The sequence below is a fragment of the Moschus berezovskii genome, chromosome 14, assembly GCF_049115385.1.
Source record: "Moschus berezovskii isolate FMDL1 chromosome 14, NW_MosBer_1.0, whole genome shotgun sequence".
NCBI lineage: Eukaryota > Metazoa > Chordata > Mammalia > Artiodactyla > Moschidae > Moschus > Moschus berezovskii.
In genome coordinates, this window is record NC_142473.1 from 44,841,093 (window position 1) to 44,866,145 (window position 25,053).

Consider the following 25,053-nt stretch of genomic DNA (forward strand, 5'->3'; position numbering starts at 1 on the left):
GGAATTTCAGACTGGATGACCAGTTTGATTTTGCAAGTGGGAAGCAGCTGCAGATTGAGCACCCAGGCCAGCGTTGATAGTTCTGCAGTGAGTGACAAGGCCTCACTGCTTTGCCTGGATGGTTAGATCAACACTATTCTCAGACCATAGTCACAGGCCTGAGCGCACTGCACCAGATCTGCCCACAGTGATACCTACCTGCTTCTCCTCTCAGTGCCTTCTCCAACCTCACGCCCTGGATCTCGGAAGCCCTCTGCCGCTCCTCCACCTCCTCCAACTGTCTCTGGATGGCCTGCAATGCCAGGATTGTGTGTCATGCAGGTACTTGCAACATGCAGAGTCATACAAGGGGGCCAGTTCTGCCATCTACTTTCCAAAAGGAAGAAGCCCTTTCTCTTGGGTTGCCAGCTCTTCAGTTAACTGGGTAAGAATCTCTGAATTCCCCAAACAACTAGAATTTGATATTTCCCTTCTTTAATATGAAAACATAAAGCAAGGAGTCTGTGTGTAAACTCAATCTGCCCCCCAAGGAGACAGTCCCTTTTGACCAGGCCAATCACACAGACATGCTGTCAGGCAGAGGCTGCCGGCCTGGGTGGGCAGCCCTCGTGGCTCTTGGACTCCTCGGAGCCTCAGCCTCTGACCATGGTCATGGCACAGCTGCTGGAGCTACTGGCCATATTCAGAGTTGGACAGGATCTCTGGGGACAAACACAGAGCATGCTCACATTCCATTTTCCCAAGAAGAACCAGCAAATACCTCCCAAGACATTGGAACAGGAGATGGGAGCCAACTTCTGGGGCTGAGTGTTCCTCTCTCAGTCTGCCCTGCCCCTGTCCTAAACTACAAATTGGCAAGCTATTATTTCATTGCACCATGGGGCTTTTTACTGTCTGCGGAAGTGTACTGTGGCTTGTTACTAGCAGTTTACTAAGACAAGACAGAGATGTTTATTTCATTAAGGCATATCCTCCTTAGACTACTGTAGGTACATATCAAGGCTTGGGGTCATGATGGGCTTTGTATTTACATGTTTAGTTTCCCCACTAGCTATTTCTCTCTTGTGTGTATTAGGAAGGAAAATTAAGGGGAAAAAATCCCTTTCCTATATACATTTTGTTCATCCCCATCAGTTTTCTCTGCTTTTAATCACATGCTGCCACAAGGCACATCTCTTGGCAGAACAGGTTTTGCACCAGGCACCTTCAAGGAAGTGGCAGCTGTTTGGGCAGGTATAACCTGTCTGTTCTTCCTTCCCTACTTTCTCCTAGCTCTGTCTCACTCTTCTTCCTCCTTAACTCTACCTTGTTCTAAGTCTCCCCTGGAATCAAATTACAATTGCTGAGGCACCTCCAATCTGTGAAGAGGCCCGAGCAACGGTGGGGGCAGGGACTCTGCAGCCACCTGGCTTCTTGTCTTAGCTGAGAGTGTTTAAATCCCAAACATAAAATCGGAGATAGATGGGCATTCTTAACTAAAACTACTTGTAATTTTATGCTTTCTTCCTCTCTGTCTCTTTTTTAAAAACGATGATATCTTTATAGATCTGTCTCTTGCTGGTAGAGTGTAGCATCACTAAAGGAAGGGAAACATTTAAATGACTTTATGACTTATTGCTTTGTAATTATGGCTATGTAATTGTTATGGACTGAGCAGTTTCCACCCCACACTATATTCATCTATTGACGTCCAAACCCCTAAAGTGACTGTTTGGCCCTTACGGAGGTAGGTGAGGTTAAATGAGGTCATAGCAGTGGGCCCTAATCCAACAGGACTAGTGTCCTTAAATGCAGAGGAAAAGATACCAGAATTCTTTCTTTCTCTTGCTCTGAATGCACACATACGAAAAGGCCATGTGAAGACACAGCAAGAAGGCAGCTGTCTGCAAGCCAGGAAGAGAGTCCTCACTGGAAACCAACACTGGAGACACCTTGATCTTGGACATCCAGCCTCCAGAGCTGTGAAAGAATAAATTTCTGTGGTTTAAGCCACCTAGTCTGTGGTATGTCATCATGGCAGCTCAAGCTAATTGATACAGTCATCCTTCTTTAGAAACTAAGAATGAAAATCTCAAAGATTATACAGGGCAGGTATGAATGCTAGCAGATTAGGACTCAAAAGGCTACTGTGATTCTTCTGTTATCACTGTCTACTGTCTGGAGTAGAAATATCAGGTTGGCAAAAAAACCTGCTGGGGTTTTTCCATAACATCGCATGGAAAAACCTGAATGAACTTTTTGGTCAACCCAATATAAGAAGAAGAAATTGTTGAGTTTGCCAATCTGTTTCATAAAGATATCTTGTTCTCAGAAGGAAAAGTTGAAATGTTTTAAGAAAGCCTGTTTCAGAAGGTGAGGATGGACAGAGGGAATTTAATTTTCCCCAACTGCTAGGTGAAGAGGGTGGCTCCCAAGTCAGCCACTGAGAAGAGTAAAGAAAGATTTAGTGACTTCCTTCTTGTCAGAAACAACTTACCAGACTACACAGCTGGATAAAGTGAGTTACTGGAGAAGGGGATGTAAGGGTACACCACATTAACCTAAGTGGTCATTTTAGGTCCCTTTGTCCAAAAACTCAACTGCTTTTCAAGACTAGGTTTGGGGTCCGGGAGTGCCTTGACTTTCTGCTTCATTTTGCAGGTCAGTAGATCTACTTGAGCAAAAATGTTTGCAGTAAACAATTAGGCCAAGAAGTCTATAGCAGAATAGTAGATGCTTATGTGTTCAACTAACTTGGAACAGAGACAGCCCCAAGAGCTGTCAGTTCAGCAAAGATACTGTCAGAAATTCGAGAGAAGGTTATATCCTCACAGAGGACAAAATGAAGGCCACTGCTGTGTGGCAGTCAGGGCCTGGGATGGATTCCAAGGCCATGTGTTGGCTACCATTCCAGCTCACTTTGCAGGACACACGCCTGCAGATGGAAAGGCAGCTGGGAGTGGGCCAACTCAACACCTGGGCTCTCTGGCCTCGGAGTCCCACTAGGGATTGAACCACAGCCTTCAGAACAGCCACAAGCCTGGTGCTTAGAGAAGAGAGACTGATCTTTCTCCAGCTCAGCTTTCCCAGTTCAACACAGATTTCCAAAGGGCTTCCAGACCCAGATTCCCAGCAACCCAGACCCACTCACTCGTTTGTTTTCTGACCTGAGCTTTATGAAGTCTTTTCAATTCTTCTCGCTTAACCAATTGTTTGGTTGCTTTTTCCAGCTTCCTTCTTCTTCTAAGTGTCTTCCTCTCCTACAATAACCAAGAAGAAAAATATGTCTAAGGAAAATGGAGTTGAAACTTACAAAATACTGTCACAGCCTCTACACTTTCCAACCAAACCACTGCTTAACTTCTAGAACAGTGATGTCCAACAGAGCTTTTGGCAATGATAGAAATGTTCTCTATCAAGGCAGACGATAGATTTCCTTCCCTACTTCACTATGTACAAATACATCATTAATACCACCGGGTTCTCTGTGTGCCTGGGCTGGTAGAATACAGAACACTCAGAATTGATGAATTTACAAAACTTGATCCAGGTCTTCATGACAAGTCTAGGACAACTTCTAGATTGACTGTCAACCACTGCAAAGGTTCTAGGCCATTTGGATGAGGAAATCCCTACTTTAAGTGACTGGGACCTTTCTTAGAAGGCTGGGGTGGAGAGGGGCATGGTGGAAATCACTGGCAGTTGTCCAGAGATTGGCTAACTCAACCTCTGTGGAGAATCAGTCCCTTATTTAACAAATATCTCTTGAGCACTCATTATACTAATCTACATAATAAATGCCAGCAAGTACTGAGTACTATATGCCAGACACTGTACTGATTACTGCACAAATGTCATCTTATTTATTCTTCAAATTATGTTTTTTTTAAAATAGACAAGGAAGTCAGAACTCAGAGAAGTTAAATAACTTACCCAAGATGACACAATCAGGAATTGGAAGCACCAGTAGCTAAGCCCAGGTAACCTGAATCTAAGTGTTCATATTTCCATCTAGTTTATTCTATCTTTCCCATGCCCAATACAGTGCAGGTACATCACGCACCTCTGTTTTATAGAAATATTAAACTTTCACCCTAAATTAAGACCATTCAAGCAATTTCAGTGAGGATGCCTTGACAGCCTCATACCATCTCAGCACTTTACAGCAGTGAAGTTGCCAAAGCCTAACTCCTTTATCAAGAGTCAGCAAAGCAGAACCTAGATGGGTAAAGAAAGTCTCGTACTGTCTTTTATTAAGATGATGACATGAACAAAAAGGATGATATATCAACAAACACTCATATAACCTTATGAAGCACCAGGCACACTTCTTACATCCTTAGTGATAGTGGTGATGATACAGAGGGGAAAGGAAAGAGGCTAAGGAAGAAAAAGATAAAGGAGAGAGAAAGAGAGAAATCTGGCAGGGCTGAAGACAAGCTGCCTGTCCCCATCTGTCAGATCCAGGCATTAATTTGAGAGGAGGGGTGCAGAGCAGAGAGGTGAGGGTATTTATTTTGTCTCCAGTTTCCTGTCCTGGAGAAGGGCATGGCAACCCACTCAGTATTCTTGCCTGAAGAATTCCATGAACAGAGGAGCCTGGCAGACTACAGTCCATGAGTCGCAAAGAGTCGGACACGACCGAGCAACTAACACACACACCAGTTTCCTGAGTAAAGGTTCACTTGAGCTGACATGGGCTCTATGCCACGTGGTTGGGGACATATCTGTATGGGGCAAAATAGATTAAAAAACCAAAGGGGAAAACACTCCTTCCATTCCTTCAGTGTGAGCTCTGAGAAGTGGTAAAGAAGGAGTCTTTTTGCCAGCTTCCCTTCCTGAAGAATGGGCCGTGTCAGAAGCCAGAAGCACCAGCAAGCTTTGCCACATACATGACTTCTCAGTCATCTGACTCTTTGCAACCCCATGGACTGTAGCCCGCCAGGCTCCTCTGTTCATGGAATTTCTTAGGCAAAAATACTGAGAGTGGATTGCCATTTCCTATTCCAGGGGACCTTCCTGACCCAGGGATCAAACCCATGTCTCCTGCATTGGCAGGCGGATTCTTTACCAAGGCGCTACCTGGGAAGCCCAGTTATACCACACTGCAGGCTTATATGATCATCAGCTCTGTTCTGGGTCACCAGGAAGACACAGATCTATTTGGAAGGCTTGCCCTAGGTTATCATGGTCTTGCTATTTTGAGAGCTTTGGGCCACTCCATTCTTTTAGTCCCCATGAGTGTCAAGATGGTTGATGCTGGGGTCTCTGCCCCATGTGAATACAGAATTAACTCAGGGTCACTCAAGGGGGTCAGAGGGCCTGTAGGGAAACCCTAGAAATCAACACACAGAATTCATTTGTGTTGAGTGCCAAACTAATCAGACACACCCACAGTCAGAAATTAGAACTCTCTCAGTACTGTCTTACTCTCATTCTCTCCCCCCTCTCTCCCTCCCTCCTCTCTTCTCTTTCTCTCTCTCTCTCTCTCTCACACACACGCATGTCCCCGTTCCCTCCTGACTTGTTCCAAGCTGGGCCTTGGGGAGCTGGAACCCCTGAGTGACTTGAGATGACGCCAAAGCTCCTAGTGCCAGATATGGAAAAGTTGAGTTTAAGTAAATAAATTTGGTTCTCTCTCTTTCTCCTTAGATCCTCACTGCTCCAAAAAGTAAACACTGCCACAGCAGTGAACTGCTTCTCTGTCCGCCCAGGAAGCATATGCGGTCCAGCCATTCAGCCCTTCCAGCCCCAGAAGACAAAGGAAACAGTGGTGGGATTTGGTCATGGGATGCATGTCTCCATGTATGTGACATACAGATGCATTTAAAGACACACAACAACGTCTGTCTTTTTAAATCCATGGGTACAGGAGTTGTTTAAAGGGTGCTCCATAGACTAATGTTCATTAAGCAAAGAGAAGAATGGCTGTCCCCCTGCCGGCACTCAGCTAGTCAGTGGGGATCCTCGGAGTCTAGATGCAACTGCATGGTTCATTTCGCATTTCTGATTAGAATAAACATAACATTTTCCATGCAATCTGCCTCTAGTGCTTCTTAAATGAAGCTGTGCTTCCCCCAGGGAAATATGCATCTGCTTGCTGTAATTTTTTTCAATGGTTTGCTTGTTGGATCACATATTAAACCCACTTTAAGAGCCACAGTCACCAAATGGTTTCAAGTAAATACGTCTGGTTTTTTCTGCCTTCCCATTTTGACATTTCTGAGAAAAGCAAGCTTCTAAAAGTTATATATATATATATATATATATATAAAGATAATCCTTAGGGTGTTCCAGGTAAAACAGAGTGGTGGCTGTCAGATGCAATGAAACACGATCTTCCTAATGAAACTGCTGCAGCTGGAGCCCACATTGGGTCTGAAATCTGGATGGTAAAACGGCCCCCACAAGCCAAGGCCCCCGTTGTTTTGCCAAGTGTTGTTACCTTTGACCATGAGGAAGGCTGGGGATGGAATTCCTCATCTGCAGAGGAGGTGGTGGAGGAAGAGGTGGAAGAGATAGTCCCTGTCCCCTGCGCTCTGATGGGGACGTGCGTGGGACCTGAAATGGGAACAGAACTCACTTGAACTCCTAGCTTCTTCTGCTTCATGACCCAGAGCCGCCTCTCCCTCCTCCCTGCCACCCCCGTTCTCTTCCTCCCCACCCTCCCTTCCCTGCACCTGCCGTGAGCATGAAGCAGCAGCACCTAAGGGCAACTGGAAATTTGGCCCTCCACGTTAATTACATTTCTGGGTCCCTGCCAAGAGCTTTGCAGCTCTCTTTTCATGTAAAAAAAAAAAAAAAGGTATTATGCAGAAATCAATTAATTCCTTAAACACCATTTATATGGTGTGTTGCTTAGAATGCATTCAGAGATGAAATCTATTATTAAAATGCGTGTCTGAAGTTAGCTGAGTTACCTAAATGCTTGTGTAAGGTTCGTTCTGCAGAGTAATTGAATGCAAAAAAGTCGGAGCCAGCTCTTAAACAAATCGCCCTTCTGCGGCTCACAGCATCTGGCACCCATTTTTACTACATGACATCTGCTCAGTGTAAAAGGGCTGGCGTCAGAATGTCTGGTCATAGAAAAAAAAAATCCCAAATGTAATCAGAAGCAAAAGGACTCTAAGCCTAAGGTTTTATCACATAGTCTCATGCAACATAAATATTTCATTAATTATGGCTAAACAAATGCCACTTTTATTTTCCCAACTTGCAGATATTATCACATCATCGAAGTGATGATTCAAATGCCAGAAAAGGCAGTTTAAGATAGGGAGGACTCAACAATTCCAGGCCCATGGGAGAGCTGAAGTCGAGGGGACATGCCAACTCCTCAACAAGAGGTAGATGTTTAGAGGCAGGAAGTGCCCGTGTTTGTTCAAATCTCTTTATGACTTCTCTGGGGACCATGTGTGATAAAGTCTTTCAGGTGCCATAGGAGACTTGTATTCTGCTCAGCAAGAACATCTGCCCAGACACATCAACCTGAAGCAGAGTCAATGATTAATATCTGGATTAACCCACCCTAAACACTGGATATCAGAACCAGCTAGGACTCTGTGATAGAAAACTTACTCATCTTTACTCTGCCATGGCAGGTTCTATCTAAAGAGAAATGTGTGCTGGGTACGGAGGGAGGAGAGGCACTTTCAAGCTGACTAACATTCTCTCCAGCCTGCCTTTTCTTCCCTGTAATTTTCAACTATTCACCCCAGTGGGAGAGGCCAAGTTTTAAAAAATAAGGGTAATTTTAACCTCCAGGAACACATTTACATATGCTGTTATTCAAAGCAAAATAATGCAAAACATCTATATAATAACACAGACTCTCTGGGGAGGGAGTTAACTGTTTTTCACTTTAATTTGCCAGATGGGAAAGCTCAGGTGAAGATAGAATCAGGAGCAGCATAATAATGGTGGAGGCATTGTTGGTAGGGATCTGAGATTGTGTCCCAGCTCAAGCCACTAAATTACTGCTGAGTATTTTAAGCACTGAATATTCCCTTCTGTAAGCTTGAGGAACTAACTTCAGCCCTTGAGTTTCTGGGGATTGTGATTTCTAACTTGCAGAACTGCTGTGGAAGAAGAAAGATCAATATAAAGAGTCTAACACAGTACCTGCTTCATTGGATACATGTGTGCATGCTCAGTCATGTCCAACTCTTTGTGACCCCATGGACTATAGCCCTCCATGCTTCTCTGTCCAGGGGATTGTCCAGGCAAGGATACTGGAGTGGGTTGCCATTTCCTCCTCCAGGTGATTTTCCTGACCCAGGGATCAAACCCACATCTCCTGCATTGGCAGATGATGCTTAACTACTGAGCCACTTGGGAATCCTGCCTGGTTCATTGCAGGTGCTTAAATAAATGTTTTCATCACCATCAGCTGCCTCGCCCAGATAATGAAGCAGCAGCTATTGCTACATCATCATCATTGATCCCAATGAACACTACTGCAATATTAGTGTCATGATAAGTCACTTCAGTCGTGTCTGACTCTTTGAGACCCTATGGACTATAGCTTTGGACCCTGTATCCATGGGATTCTCCAGGCAAGAATACTGGAATGGGTAGCCATGCCCTCCTCCAGGAGACTCTCCCAACCCAGGGATCAAACCCATGCCTCTTATGTCTCCTGCATTGGCAGGTGGGTTCTTTACCACTTGTGCCACCTATAAAACTGCCTGATTAATCTTTATTTTGTGGAGGAAGTATAGTATCTAAATTTAAAATGTTTTCTAATTCTCAAACATAAATATTTCTATTGAATTTTCTTTTGAAATTGAGAAGAAAATGTTATTCTAAATATGAAGCACTTCTTAAACTTCTGGCAAAGTTATATAAAGTTAAACAGTTACCCCTAAATCTCTCCCCCTGTGCTCTATTCCATCATAGAACCATTCATTCTAGCTTAGTTTTCACTTGCAAAGCTTATAAAGCTTGGCAGCATTGTTCTACTCTGGCTACAACAGAGTGACTGATTCTGGAATTGATCTCCCACCACAAAGCACTAGAAGTCAGGACGAAATATATGAAGCAGCTGCTTTGCTTCCAGACGTTGGACAAGAGGCAGTGCAGAACTGTGATAAAAGCAGGAACACAGCAGATGAGGTAAGCCCCGCAATCGGTAGTTTTCTGCCTACAGACACTTTCCAGACCACAGTGCAGGTAGGAAGAACCTAAACAGAGCACAGCAGATTCTTTGAGAAGACAGAGGTCAGTGTTTGACTGGACTGAGACAACTGGAATATGTGGGGAAGACTACTTGAGAGGAAGGAGCTTTGCTGAAAAAGGACTTCAGAAAAAAACATAGACATCAACTTCAGTCTATCATAGATGCACAGAGAGAGACTGCACAAGGTTGGGCCGATAACTGTTGCAAAATTATAGCATAAACAATCTCTACAGCTTTCATAAGACTGGGAAAGCTACAAGTTTTACCCAACTAGGGTAGAGCAAACATTGAGGGCATTAGAGTGGAGACCACAGAAGAATCACACTTGAGTAATAGGGATAAATTAGTCCTAGAATAAAGGTAATTATAGACATAACTGAATAAGTTTAAAAACCAGCCTTGAAAGAAACAAATTGATCTGCAAGTTACTTTACTGCCTGCCAAACATTCTTTAATGCCTATAGAACATTCTTTAAATGAAGGAACAAAATCGAGACACTCAAAAATGTAATATTTACAAAATTATTTTGTTTTTAATTGCTCAGTCATATCTGACTCTTTGCAGCCCCACAAATCTAGCAGCCAGTAAACAGTTACTCAGTTCAGTTCAGGTCAGTCACTCAGATGTGTCCGACTTTTTGTGACCCCATGGACTGCAGCACACCAGGCCTTCAGTCCATCACCAACTCCCGGAGTTTACCCCAAGTCATGTCCACTGAGTTGGTGATGCCATCCAACCATCTCATCCTCTGTCATCCCCTTCTCCTCCTGCCTTCAATGTTTCCCAGCATCAGGGTCTTTTCCAATGAGTCACTTCTTCGCATCAGATGGCCAAAGTATTGGAGTTTCAGCTTCAACATCAGTCCTTCCAGCGAATATTCAGGACTGATTTCCTTTAGGATGGACTGGTTGGATCTCCTTGCAGTCCAACGGACTCTCAAGAGTCTTCTCCAGCACCACAGTTGAAAAGCATCAATTCTTCAGCGCTCAGCTTTCTTTAGAGTCCAACTCTCACATCCATACATGACCACTGGAAAAATCATAGGTTTGACTAGACAGACCTTTGTAGGCAAAGTAATGTCTCTGCTTTTTAATATGCTGTCTAGGGTGGTCATAACTTTTCTTCCAAGGAGCAAGCATCTTTTAATTTCATGGCTGCAATCACCATCTGCAGTGATTTTGGAGCCCAAAAGAATAAAGTCTCTCACTATTTCCATTGCTTCCCCCTCTATTTGCATGAAGTGATGGGACCAGATGCCATGATCTTAGTTTTCTGAATGTTGAGTTTAAGCCAACTTTTTCACTCTCCTCTTTCACTTTCATTAAGAGGCTCTTTAGTTCTTCTTCACTTTCTGCCATAAGGGTGGTGTCATCTGCATATCTGAGGTTATTGATATTTCTCCCTGCAATCTTGATTCCAGCTTGTGCTTCATCCAGCCCAACGTTCCTCATGATGTACTCTGCATATAAGTTAAATAAGCATGGTGCCAATATACAGCTTTGACATATTCCTTTCCCTATTTGGAACCAGTCTGTTGTTCCATGTCCAGTTCTAACTGTTTCTTCCTGACCTGCATACAGATTTCTCAAGAGGCAGGTCAGGTGGTCTGGTATTCCCATCTCTCTCAGAATTTCCCCCACTTTATTGTGATCCACACAGTCAAAGGCTTTGGCATAGTCAATAAAGCAGAAATAGATGCTTTTCTGGAACTCTCTTGCTTTTTTGATGATCCAATGGATTTTGGCAATTTGATCTCTGGTTCCTCTCCCTTTTCTAAAACCAGCTTGAACATCTGGAAGTTCATGGTTCATGTATTGTTGAAGCCTGGCTTGGAGAATTTCAGGCATCACTTTACTACCGTGTGAGATGAGTGCATTGTGCAGTAGTTTGAGCATTCTTTGGCATTGCCTTTCTTTGGGATTGGAATGAACACTGACCTTTTCCAGTCCTGTGGCCACTGCTGAGTTTTCCAAATTTGCTGGCATATTGAGTGCAGTACTTTCACAGCATCATCTGTTAGGATTTGAAATAGCTCAACTGGAATTCCATCACATCCACTAGCTTTCTTTGTAGTGATGCTTCCTAGGTCCCACTTGACTTAGCATTCCAGGATGTCTAGCTCTAGGTGAGTGATCACAGCACAGTGATTATCTGGGTCATGAAGATCTTTTTTGTATAGTTCTTCTGTGTATTCTTGCCACCTCTTCTTAATATCTTTTGCTTCTGTTAGGTCCATACCATTTCTGTCTTCTATTGTGCCCATCTTTGCATGAAATATTACCTTGGTATCTCTAATTTTCTTGAAGAGATCTCTAGTCTTTTTCATCTATTGTTTTCCTCTATTTTTTTCCTGTTGTGGATGTGACTGGTGATGGAAGTAAAGTCTGATGCTGTAAAGAGCAATACTGCATAGAAACCTGGAATATTAGGTCCATGAATCAAGGCAAATTGGAAGTGGTCAAACAGGAGATGGCAAGAGTGAACATTGACATTTTAGGAATTAGCAAACTAAAATGGACTGAAATGGGTGAATTTAACTCAGATGACCATTATATCTACTACTGTAGGCAAGAATCACTTAGAAGAAATGGAGTAGCCATCATGGTCAACAAAAGAGTTCAAAATGCAGTACTTGTATGCAATCTCAAAAATGACAGAATGATCTCTGTTCATTTCCAAGGCAAACCATTCAATATCACAGTAATCCAAGTCTATGCCCTGACCAGTAACGCTGAAGATGAAGTTGAATGGTTCTATGAAGATCTACAAGACCTTCTAGAACTAACACCCAAAAAAGATGTCCTTTTCATTATAGGGGACTGGAATGCAAAAGTACGTCAAGAAATACCTGGAGTAACAGGCAAATTTGGCCTTGGAGTACAGAATGAAGCAGGGCAAAGGCTAACAGAGTTTTGCCAAGAGAACATACTGGTCACAGCAAACACCCTCTTCCAATAACACAAGAGAAGACTCTACACATGGACATCACCAGATGGTCAACACTGAAATCAAGTTGATTATATCCTTTGCAGCCAAAGATGGAGAAGCTCTATACAGTCAGCAAAAACAAGACCGGGAGCTGATTATAGCTCAGATCATGAACTCCTTATTGCCAAATTCAGACTTAAATTGAAGAAAGTAGGAAAAAACACTAGACCATTCAGGTATGATCTAAATAAAATCCCTTACAATTATACAGTCCGTTCCGTTTCGTCCCATCGCTCAGTTGTGTCCGATTCTTTGCGACCCTGTGGACTGTAGCCTATCAGGCTTCTCTGTCCATGGGATTCTCCAGGCAAGAATACTGGAGTGGGTTAGCGTTTCCTTCTCCAGGGGATCTTCCCGATCCAGGGATCGAACCCGGGTCTCCCTCATTGGAGGTAGATGCTTTAACAGTTAGATGTGATAGACAGAGTGCCTGAAGAACTATGGATGGAGGTTCATGACATTGTTCAGGAGGCAAGGATCCAGACCATTCCCAAGAAAAAGAAATGCAAAAAGGCAAAATAGTTGTCTGAGGAGGCCTTACAGATAAGAAGAGATATGGAAAGGCAAAGGAGATAAGGAAAGATATACCCATTTGAATGCAGAGTTCCAAAGAATAGCAAGGAGAGATAAGAAAGCCTTCCCAAGTGATCAATGCAAAGAATAGAATGGGAAAGACTAGAGATCTCTTCAAGAAAATTAGAAACAGTTACTAGATACACAAAAAAGCAGGAAAATGAGTCGATAATCAAGAGAAAAATCAATCAATAAAATAAGACTCAGAAATGATGAAACTAGTGAGTGAGTTAGTGAAAGTCTCTCAGTTGTGTCTGACTCTGCAATTGCAAGGAGTATGCCAGGCTCCTCTGTCCTTGGAATTCTCTAGGCAGGAACTGGATTGGGTAGCCTTTCCCTTCTCCAGGGGATCTTCCCAACCCAGGGACTGAACCCAGGTCTCCCACATTGCAGGCAGATTCTTTACCATCTGAGCCACCAGCGAAGCCCATGAAACTAGACAACGATTTTAAAAAGAGTTAATGTGCTCAAGAATTTAAAAAGAAAACATGAACAGAATGAGGACAGAAATGAAAAATATTTTTAAAAGAATCAAGTGAACCCTATGAAGATGAAAATTATAAAATCTGAAATGAAATGTTCACCAGATCAGTTTAACAGCAGACTAAATACTGCCAGTAGACTAAGCACTGCAGAAGAAAATATTCAGTGATTTTAAATAATAGCAATAAAATAAAAAACTATCCAAATTGAAGCACAGAGAAAAAGACACTGAAAAAAATGAACAGACCTCAGTGATGTGTGATGCAAAATCAAATGGTCTAAAATACATGTGACTGGAGAACCAGAAGATAGAGGGAGAACGGCAGGAACAGAAAATGTAGTTGACATAATACTGCTGAAAATCATGCAAATTAAAAAAAAATTGTAAATCCATAGCTTCAATAAGCTCAAAAAACCACAAGCAGGGTAAACACAAAGAAAATCATAGCAAGCCTCATGATAATAAAATTGCCAAAGACCAGAGATGTAGACAAAATCTTAAAAGCAGACTGAGAAAAATAATACATTTCCTACATGGAAACCAACATAAGAATATCCATGAACATCTTGTCAGAACTGAAATAAGCCAAAAGACAATAGAGCACCATTAAAATGCTTAAAGAACAAAATCATCTGTCAGTTTATGATTCTATGTCCAGTGAAACAGCACATTCAACTTAAAGCAAGAATAAAGGTGATCTTTTTTAAGGAAAAAAAAGTTAGAATAATTTGTTGTTAACAGACATGGATACAAAAAAATTTTTATAAAGCTCTGTAGCAGAAGGAATATACCAGATGGAATGAAGAATTTCAGAATGGTAAATATAAAATAACTTTTCTTTGTGGTTTTTAATTTCTTTAAAAGACAATTGACTATTTAATGTAAGTTTGTGTGAAATAATAAGAAATACATCTATTGATAATCCTCAACTTACAATGGGGTTGCTGCTGCTGCTGCTAAGTCACTTCAGTCGTGTCCAACTCTGTGTGACCCCATAGACGGAAGCCCACCAGGCTCCCCTGTCCCTGGGATTCTCCAGGCAAGAACACTGGAGTGGGTTGCCATTTCCTTCTCCAATGCATGAAAGTGAAAAGTGAAAGTGAAGTTGCTCAGTCGTGTCCGACCCTTAGCGACCCCACGGACTGCAGCCTACCAGGCTCCTCCATCCATGGGATTTTCTAGGCAAGAGTACTGGAGTGGCTTGCCATTGCCTTCTCCGACAATGGGGTTACATCCCAACAAACCCATTCTAAGTTGAAAATACTGCTAAGTTGAACATTCATTCCATACATCTCACTTACTAAATGTCATAGCTTAGCTTATCCTACCTAAAATGTGCTCAGAACACTTTAATTGCCTATAGTTGGGGAAAAAAATCATCTAATACAAAGCCTGTTTTATAACAATGTGTAGAAAATCTCATATAGTTTATTGAATACTATGCTGAAGTGCGGAGAAGGCAATGGCAAGCCACTCCAGTACTATTGCCTAGAGAATCCCATGGATGGAGGAGCCTGGTAGGCTGTAGTCCATGGGGTGGCTAAGGGTCGGACACGACTGAGCGACTTTCACTTTTTACTTTTACACATTGGAGAAGGAAATGGCAACCCACTCCAGTGTTCTTGCCTGGAGAATCCCAGGGACGGGGGAGCCTGGTGGGCTTCCATCTATGGGGTCACACAGAGTCGGACACGACTGAAGTGACTTAGCAGCAGCAGCAGCAGCATGCTGAAGTGAGAAACCAAATGGTTGAGTGCAGATGAGCGTAAGAATGTCAGCTATTTACCCTTGTGATCTCCTGGCTGACTGGGAGCTGTGACTCTCCATAGAATATGTCAGCACGTATCTCTAGCCTGGGAAGAGATCAAAATTCAAAATTGAGGAATGGCTTCTACTGCATGCCTATTGCTTTTCCACCATAATAAAGTAAAAAAAATAAAATTATAAATTGAACCATTATAAATCAAGGACCTTCTGTATTGGTCTCTGTCCCAGTTTCTGCTAATATTTGATCTTTGACCTCAATTCCTGACACAGGGCTCCTAAAACCCTTGGAATGTCCTAGGTGATAGGAGAATCTTTTGTTCTAATGAGGTGACTGTTGGTGGGCTTGGGAATAGGAGCTGGTTTATAGAAAGATGAAACCATGATTAGAAGCTTGGAACTTTTATACCTAACACCCGTCCTCTGAAGAGGGGAGAGGGGCTGGAAGATGAGCTAATAATCTATTATATCTATGTGATGAAGCCACCATCAGTTCAGTTCAGTCGCTCAGTCGCGTCCGACTCTCCGCGACCCCATGAATCACAGCACGCCAGGCCTCCCTGTCCATCACCAACTCCCGGAGTTCACTCAAACTCATGTCCACAGAGTCGGTGATGCCATCTAGCCATCTCATTCTCTGTCATCCCCTTCTCCTCCCGCCTCCAACCTTTCCCAGCATCAGAGTCTTTTCCAGTGAGTCAACTCGTCGCATGAGGTGGCCAAAGTATTGGAGTTTCAGCTTTAGCATCAGTCCTTCCAATGAACACCCAGGATTGATCTCCTCTAGAATGGACTGGTTGGATCTCCTTGCAGTACAAGGGACTCTTAAGAGTCTTCTCCAACACCACAGTTGAAAAGCATCAATTCTTTGGCGATCAGCTTTCTTCACAGTCCAACTCTCACATCCATACATGACCACGGGAAAAACCATAGCCTTGACTAGACAGACCTTGGTTGGCAAAGTAATGTCTCTGCTTTTTAATATACTATCAAGGTTGGTCATAACTTTCCTTCCAAGGAGTAAGCGTCTTTTAATTTCATGGCTGCAATCACCATCTGCAGTGATTTTGGAGCCCAAAAAAATAAAGTCTGACACTGTTTCCACTGTTTCCCCATCTATTTCCCATGAAGTGATGGGACCAGATGCCATGATCTTTGTTTTCTGAATGTTGAGCTTCAAGCCAACCTTTCACTCTCCTCTTTCACTTTCATCAAGAGACTTTTTAGTTCCTCTTCACTTTCTGCCATAAGGGTAGTGTCATCTGCATATCTGAGGTTATTGATATTTCTCCCAGCAATCTTGATTCCAGCTTGTGCTTCTTCCAGCCCAGCGTTCCTCATGATGTATTCTGCATATAAGTTAAATAAGCAAGGTGACAATATACAGCCTTGACACACTCCTTTTCCTATTTGGAACCAGTCTGTTGTTCCATGTACAGTTCTGACTGTTGCTTCCTGACCTGCATACAGGTTTCTCAAGAGGCAGGTCAGGTGGTCTGGTATTCCCATCTCTTTCAGAATTTTCCACAGTTTATTGTGATCCACACAGTCAAAGACTTTGGCATAGTCAATGAAGCAGAAATAGATGCTCTTCTGGAACTCTCTTGCTTTCTCCATGATCCAGTGGATGTTGGCAATTTGATGTCTGGTGCCTCTGCCTTTTCTAAAACCTGCTTGAACATCTGGGAGTTCACAGTTCACATATTGCTGAAGCCTGGCTTAGAGAATTTTGGGCATGACTTTACTAGCGTGTGAGATGAGTGCAATTGTGCAGTAGTTTGAGCATTCTTTGGCACTGCCTTTCTTTGGGATTGGAATGAAGATCGACCTTTTCCAATCCTGTGGCCACTGCTGAGTTTTCCAAATTTGCTGGCATATTGAGTGCAACACTTTCACAGCATCATCTTTCAAGATTTGAAATAGCTCAACTGGAATTCCATCACCTCCACTAGCTTTGTTCGTAGTGATGCTTTCTAAGGCCCACTTGACTTCACATTCCAAGATGTCTGGCTCTAGGTCAGTGATCACGTTATCATGACTATCTTGGTCGTGAAGATCTAAGCCACCATAAAAATCCCTAAAATACAGGTTTTGGAGAGCTTCCAGATTGGTGAACACATCGATGTGCTGGGAGGGTGTTGTACCCCAGCTGCATGGGAACAGAAGCTCCTGTGCTTGGGATCCTTCCAGACTTCACCCTATGTATTTCTTCATTAGGCTGTTCATTTGTAACCTTTATCATATTCTTTATAATAAACTAATAAGTGTAAGTAAGTGTTTGTTGAGTTCTACACCACATTAGCAAATTATTGAACCCAAGGAAGGAACTGGAAGAACCTCTGCTTACGTCTAGTTGGTCAGAAGTACAAGTGACAAACTGTAAGGGTACAGAAGATTTGAGCAAACACTACTAATATATTTGATCTAATTGACTGATATAGAACAACTCCACAATAACTAGAAAATATTTTTTCAGAGAATATGCAACATTCACTAAATTGGTAATATGCCAAACCATAAAGCAAGTATCAACAAATTCCAAAGGACTGAAGTCATACATAATATATCTTCTGATGACAGTGAGGTTAAGCTAGAAATCAAAAATAAGAAATATAAATAGAAAGTGGGATGGGATGGGAGGTGGGAGGGAGGTTCAGGAGGGAGGGGACATTTGTATGCCTATGGTTGATTCATGCTGATATATGGCAGAAACCAACATAAAACAGTAAAGCAATTATCTTCCAATTAAGAATAAATAAATTAAAAAATACATATAAGTAGAAAAATCTCAAAATGTTTAGAACTTACCAATAATTTGTAACAACTTATAGATCAAAGAAGAAATAAAATAAATTTGAATTGGCTGATGATAAAAATACAGTACAATAAAATGACTAGAATGTAGCTTTGAATGTACATGTTATGTAAAAGAGAAAATTTGAGAATTGATGCTCTAAGATCTATTAATACTTCAAGAAACTAGAAAAAGAGCCACTAAATGAACCCAAGGAAACTAAAAGGAAGAGAATACTCAAGATAAAAACAGATTATGAAAGACAATAAAAACAAAGCAGAAATATTAACAAAGCAAAAATCTTCTTAAAAATATGAATAAAGTTGATAACCTCCATCAAGAATAATTAAGAAAAAAGAGACAAAAACACACTTACCAATACTTAAGATAAAAAGTTCTACAGAGTTTTAAAGGGAGCTACTAACCAGAAACCATTTTGTGACAATAAACTTGAAAATTTAGATAAAATAGACAAACTTAATGGAAAACATAGCTTACAAAACTGACATAGGAAGAAACAGAAAATCTGATTATTTATACATCTATCAGAAGGAACCCCCATATACTGTTGGTGGGAAGATAAATAGGTGCAGCCACCATAGAAAACATTATGGAGGTTCGTCAAAAAATTACAGATATGATCCAGCTATTCCAGTTCTGGATATTTATCCAAAGAGCACAAGATACTAATTTCAAAAGATATTATACCACATTATGTTCATCATCGCATTATTTTCAATAGCCAAGTTATGAGAACAACCTAAGTGCCCCTCAACGAATGAAAAGATAGATGTGGTAAATGATAGAAGCCAGCCTGCCTGCTAAGTTGCTTCAGTCGTGTCTGACTCTTTGCTACCCTATGGACTAGCCCACCAGGCTCCTCTGTCCATGGGATTCTCCAGGCAAGAATACTGGAGTGGGTTGCAGTGCCCTCCTCCAGGGGATCTTCCCGACCCAGTGATCAAACCCCTTTCTCCTGCATTGAAGGCAGATTCTTTACTGCTGAACCACCAGGGAAGCCATATGATAGAATCCATAAAAAAGGATGACATCTTGCCATTTGTGACAGCATGGATGGGGCTTGATGAGTTTATGCTAAGTGAAACAAGTGAGATGGAGAAAGACGAATGCATATGATACGGGGAATGGTATGGGGAATACATAATGCAACTGGTATAGGGAATACAAAAATAAATTAATTGAACAAATCAAATCAAAGCACAATAAAAACATGGAAATACAGAGGACAGAATAATGATTACCAGAGGGAAGAGGGTAGGGGGAGGGAAAAATGAGTAAAGCAGGTCAACTGTATGGTAATAGATGGAAACTAAAACTTTGGTGGTGAGCATGCTGTAGTGTATATAGGGGTCAAAATATAATATTGTACACATACAACACATAATGTTATAAATCAATAAATATAATCTATAGCAAATAATATATTTAGTGGTGAAATATAAGCCTTCTGATACTGGGTTAAAACGACAATGCTCTATTTAGCATTCCACTTCTATTTAGCATTTTTTAGGAGGTCCCAGGCAGTACAATAAAATTAAATAAAAGGTATACAAACTAGAAAGGAAGATGTCAAATTGTCTTTATTTTCAGAAAACATGATTATCTATGTAGAAAATCTCACAAAAATATCTACTAGAATAATAAGAGAGTTTAGCAAGCACAATATAAAAAGTTAAGTGTGTTTCTATATATTAGCAACTGAAACTCCAATACTTTGGCAACCTGATGCAAAGAGCCAATTCATTGGAAAAGACCCTGACACCAAGAAAGACTGAAGGCAAAAGGAGAAGTGGGTGCCAGAGGATGAGATGATTAGATAGCACCACCAACTCAATGGACATGAATTTGAGCAAACTCCAGGAGACAGTGATGGACAGAGGAGCCTGGTGGGCTACTATCCATGAGGTCACAGAGTCAGACATGACTTAGTGACTGAACAACAACTGAAAATAAAAATTAAGAAAGCCATTCCACTTCTAATAGCAGCTACAACAAAATATGAAACTCTCAAGGAACATTGTTGTTCAGTTGTTCTTAAGGAATACGTTTAACAAAATATGTGCAGGAAGTACACACTGAAACCTAAGAAAACTTAAATGTTGAGAGATATTCCATCGCCATGGACTGAAAGACTCAGTAGGTATCAATTTTTCCCAAATTATTTATAGATTAAAAACAACCTCAATCTAAACCCCAGTAGGCTTATTTGGTAGAAATTGACAAGCTAAACTTTTTGGAAACACAGAAAACCCAGAATAGCAAAAATAATATTTAAGAACAAAATTGGAAGACTCCTACTACATGTTTGCAAGACTTATTCTAAAGCTATAGCAGTCAAGAGAATGTAAGGATAAACATACAGATTAATGAAATAAAGTACAGTGGTAAACCCATACATAAACAGTCAGCTGATTATCTATGAAGATCCTACAGTAACACAATGAGCACAGAACAGTCTTTTTAATAAGTGGGACTGTAACAATTGAATAACCATGGTCAAAAACTTTGACTTTTATTTATACTATACAAAATTAATTAGAATTGGATTATAGACTTAAGCTCCAAAGCTAAAAACTGTAAAATTTCTGAGAGAAAACATAGGAGAGAGCCTTAGTGACTCTGGGTTTAGAAAGATTTCTTAACTCCAACTCAAATTATAAAAAAATTAATTAACTTGTCTTCATCAAATTAAAAGCTTCTTTTTTTTTTGGATGATGATGAAAATGAAAAGACAGTTGACTAGCTGGGAGAAAATATTTGCAAACACATATCTGATGAAGGACTTACATCCAGAATTTTTAAGAACTGACTAAATAGAGGGTTATAGTGTGTTATTAGACCTGAAGACAATATTCCAAAGCTATCAAATATCTCTAACTTAATCAGTTTAAAACTGTATCATTTACAAGTGCACACACAAATATTGAATACTGGGCATATATGTAATGAAAATTGTGCAAGATTACCACAACTACAAAACACTGACAGAAATTGCAGAAGTCTTCAGGAATGTATTATGTCCATGAATTTGAAGGCTTAATATTGCAAAGATGTTAATTCTCTCTAAATTTATCTCTGGAGCCAATGCAATACCAGTCATATGCCCAGAAAATATTTTTGTGGAAATTGATGAATTGCTTCTGTAAGTCATATGGAAACACAAAAGGCCAAGAATATCAAACAATCTTGAAGAAGAACAAAGTGGAAAATTTACTTCAGACTATGAAGATTTACTATAAAACCACATAATGAAAACAGTTTGATTCAGGTGTGAGGACCGACAAACTAGTGGAAGAGAACAGAAGTTTCAAAAATGAACCTGCTTCATTTATGACAAGTGTCACTGCAATGAAGTGAGGGCAAAGGATGGCCTTTTTAATAAATGCTGAATCAATTGGATAGCAACATGGAAAAAAAAATAAACCCTCACCCTACTTCTCTGAATGTACCAAAATCTATGCTATGTTGGTCACAAATTTATTTATAAAAGATAAAATAATAAAGCTTCTCTAACAATGTTGGACAATAGAAATCCGATTTGAGCCATGTATGTCATTTAAAATTTTCTAGTAGCCACAATAAAAAGTGTACAAATAAACAGATGAAAGTAGTCTTAATCATATGTTTAGCTCAAATTTCAAAAATGTTATCATTTCAATGTATAACCAATATAAGAATATTGAGATCTTTAACATTATTTCATTCATACTAAGACTTCAGGATCTGGTGCCTATTTTATAAGTATAGCACATCTTGATTTAGATAATACATTTTTAATAGTTAAAGTGAAATGTCTTCCCTGGTGGCTCAGAGGTTAAAGCGTCTGCCTCCAATGCGGAAGACCCGGGTTCGATCCCTGGGTCGGGAAGATCCCCTGGAGAAGGAAACGGTAACCCACTCCAGTATTCTTGCCTGGAGAATCCCATGGATGGAGAAGCCTGGTAGGCTACAGTCCATGGGGTCGCAAAGAGTTGGACACGACTGAGCGACTGAACCGAACCGAATCCTATCAAAAGAAAAAAGTTGAGTCGAATAGAAAGATATTTTACATTGCTTCAGTTGCAAAATTTAAATCCATTAGTATTCAATAAAACTCAAATTTAATTCCTCACTCACACTAGCTATATCTCAAGTGTGAAAGAGTGAGTACTGTATCAGAGAGTGCAGTTCCAGAAGGTAACATGCAACAGTGTCTTTGTGACCTCAGAATAGGGAAAGATTTCATAAACAGGAAGCAAAAATCAGCAATAAGGGAAAATACTGATAAATTTGACTTCATTAAAATACATGCCTTTGTTTATCAAAAACATCTTTAGAGAGTGAAAAAGTGAGTCAAAGAGTGGGAGGAGATATTTTATATAATGTATAATATAAAAAATATTAATATATATATATCTGACAAAGGGTTTATATCCAGAGTCTACACAGATTACAAACTAATAAGGAAGGGACTGACTGTACAATGAAAGTATGGACAAAAGACTTGAACAGATACCTCATACAAGCAAATATCTGTCAATACATAAGCATGTGAAAAGTAGCACAAGATCATTATCAAGTAAATGCCAATTAAAATCATAATGAGATACCACCCCACACCCATAAAAACAGTGACATCAGCAAAACAAAACAGACTACAGAGTACTGGCAAAGATATGGGTGAAGGGGAGTTCTCATTTCCTGCTGGAGGGTGTATATATATTGGTACAATCACTTAAGAAAACATTTGACAGTATCTGCTAAAGCAAACCAATCATGCCTGACTGCAGGACCTAGCAATTCACTCCCAGGTATTGGTGTGTACTGACGATGATTCTCTTTCTTTGACCACACTCTAGCCAAGCTCCCTTGAGCCCTCTTCTCAACTCGACCTCAACCTTGGCCCGTAGTAACTATACTCTCAACACAAAGAGTTTAGCATACCCACTTCTTCCTGCATGGCAAAGTCTTAACACTGACAGTTTCTAACAGCTCAGTTCCTCTTAAAGTCCTTGCCTGAGAAAACTCAAGACTGATGAATTTATTGTTCATTTTAGCCAACATCTGTCTATAGGCTCCTGACCGTCTTTTCTTAGAGCCTTTACTAAAAAATGGGCTTACAACTATTAATCTTTCTCCTGTCCCTTTGAGAGGTATATGTATCTCTTACCACTGAGGAGGTCTGGCATTCTAGCCAGCCCTTTCAAATGCAATTATCAGGAAGGATAGAGCCTGTCTTCCAGTTTCTGGGGGAGGACAGAATCCTAACTTCAATCTCTGCCAGCTAACAGACCCAGTTGAGTAACAAGCATTTACACTGAGGAACCCTATGGGACTTCTCATTTCCCTGTCTCTACTGAGACCCCACTTATACCTCTCCCTACTCCCTCATTCTCCCTGTCACACACCCAGCCACCTCTGGCAAAATCAAAGCTGAGTTCAGTTTATACTGAATTCTCTTCCCTGCTGTAACATCAAATTACTAATTAAATTCTGTCCTTACCATTCTAACTAGTATCTGGCTTTATCTTTGACAATACCCAACAGAAACAATATGTATAGGGATGATGAAAGCAGCATTCTTCACAACTGGAAACAACCTAAGTGCCCAGCATCAGAATGCACCAATAAAGAGTGGCACATTCATACAAGAGTATAAAACGTAGGAGTGGAAAAGTGGAAACCACTGCAATGCATATTGACATGGATCCCTACCTCCCCCTGCTCTGCCCATAATGTTTAATGAAAGAAGCCAGGCCCCAAAGAGCACATACTTGTATTCGTTGTCCATTGCTGTGGGAGCAGTGAACACCAGGGCAGCAGTTTACAATAGCACCCACTGATTATCTCACAGCCGTGTAGGTCAGAATTACAGGTCTGGCTCCACTGGGTCCTCTGCTCAGTGTCTCACAAGCTGCACATGAAGTATCCACTGGGCTGGGGTCTCCTCTGCAGCCAAGAGTTCTCTTCCAATTCATTCAGGTTGTGGGCAGCGTCCAGTTCCTAGTGGTTGTAGGACACGGAGTCCGTTTCTTGCTAGCAGTCAGCTGGCTATAGTTCCTAGAGGCCTTTTGCTCACAAGCCCTCTCACAACAACGACAGGTTACTCCTTCAAGGCCAGCAGGACCATGTCTTTCTCATGCTTCGAATTTCTGACTTCAGAAAGGCCCAGCCCATTGTTAAGTTCTTACCCAACTGAGTGGGTGAAGTGTGAGTCAAAGTTGCTCAGTCGTGTCCAACTCTTTGCAACCCCATGGACTATACAGCCCATGGAATTCTCCAGGCCAGAATACTGGAGTGGGTAGCCTTTCCCTTCTCCAGGGGATCTTCCCAACCCAGGGATCAAACCCAGGTCTTCACATTGAAGGAGGATTCTTTACCAGCTGAGCCACAAGGGAAGGCCAAGAATACTGGAGTGGGTAATCTATCCCTCCTCCAGTGGATCTTCCCAACTCAGGGATCAAACCGGGGTCTCCCACATTGCAGGCAGATTCTTTACCAACTGAGCCATGAGGGAAGCCCCAATTAAGTTAGGCCTACTCATCTCCCTTTTGATGAACTCAGTTGGTCTGGAATGTAATCGTATTTGCAAAATCCCATAAGTTAAGCAGCAGAATGAGATCCATCACATCCACATCTCACCAAAATCAAGAGGATGAGACTATACAGGGCAAGTATGTGGGAGGCAGGCAGCATGGGGCCCTCTCAGAATTTTGTCTACCACAAGACTGAACAATGCAACTTTTATCAAGTCAAAAAACTGCAAAGTAACCTAAGATGACAGAAGTCAAATGGTGAGTATTTTTGTTGGGTGGCACATGTATTTGGGGAGACACATGATGAAGGCTTCTGAATGCTGGTAGTCTTCTACATCTTGATCTCCAAGGTGACTACACAAATGTGCACTTTGCAAATTTCATCAGTTCTGCACTTAATATTTGTGTATGTACTTTATACTGCAATAAATATTTTATACAAAAAATTTAAAATAGGTTCTCAGGGTGCTTAGTTTAATTACATACAGGAACAATAATTAGCGTTAAAATTGTTGGTATAAAACTGTCACTGGCATAAAGTGCTTGAAATTAGTCTATGCCCCAAAGTAACTTAAAGACTGAGAGGTTTACGTTTACATTAAGTTTACTTGGCAAAATATGTTGTAAAAATAAGAAAAATTAAATTTCAGTTGGCTCTTATTCAAGTGATCACAAATGTGAGGTTTTGAAAGTTTCTCACTTTCCATTTGAATACTGGTTCTCTCTCCACTTTATGGAAGTGTGCAGCAGCAAGTT

The 25,053-nt window shown here is 41.0% G+C and overlaps 1 protein-coding gene across 5 annotated transcripts in view; it reads right to left on the reverse strand.

Annotated features, from left to right (window-relative positions):
- MICAL2 (microtubule associated monooxygenase, calponin and LIM domain containing 2) overlaps positions 1-25,053 on the reverse strand; it is a 242,343-nt gene that overhangs the window by 32,057 nt on the left and 185,233 nt on the right. For all 5 annotated transcript variants that reach the window (XM_055423358.2, XM_055423357.2, XM_088843078.1 and 2 more), the window contains 3 exons: positions 6,425-6,540; positions 3,147-3,239; positions 199-292 (listed from right to left, as the gene is read on the reverse strand). In XM_055423358.2, coding sequence (XP_055279333.2) covers positions 199-292; positions 3,147-3,239; positions 6,425-6,540 — 303 coding nt within the window. The remainder of the gene's footprint in view (positions 1-198; positions 293-3,146; positions 3,240-6,424; positions 6,541-25,053) is intronic.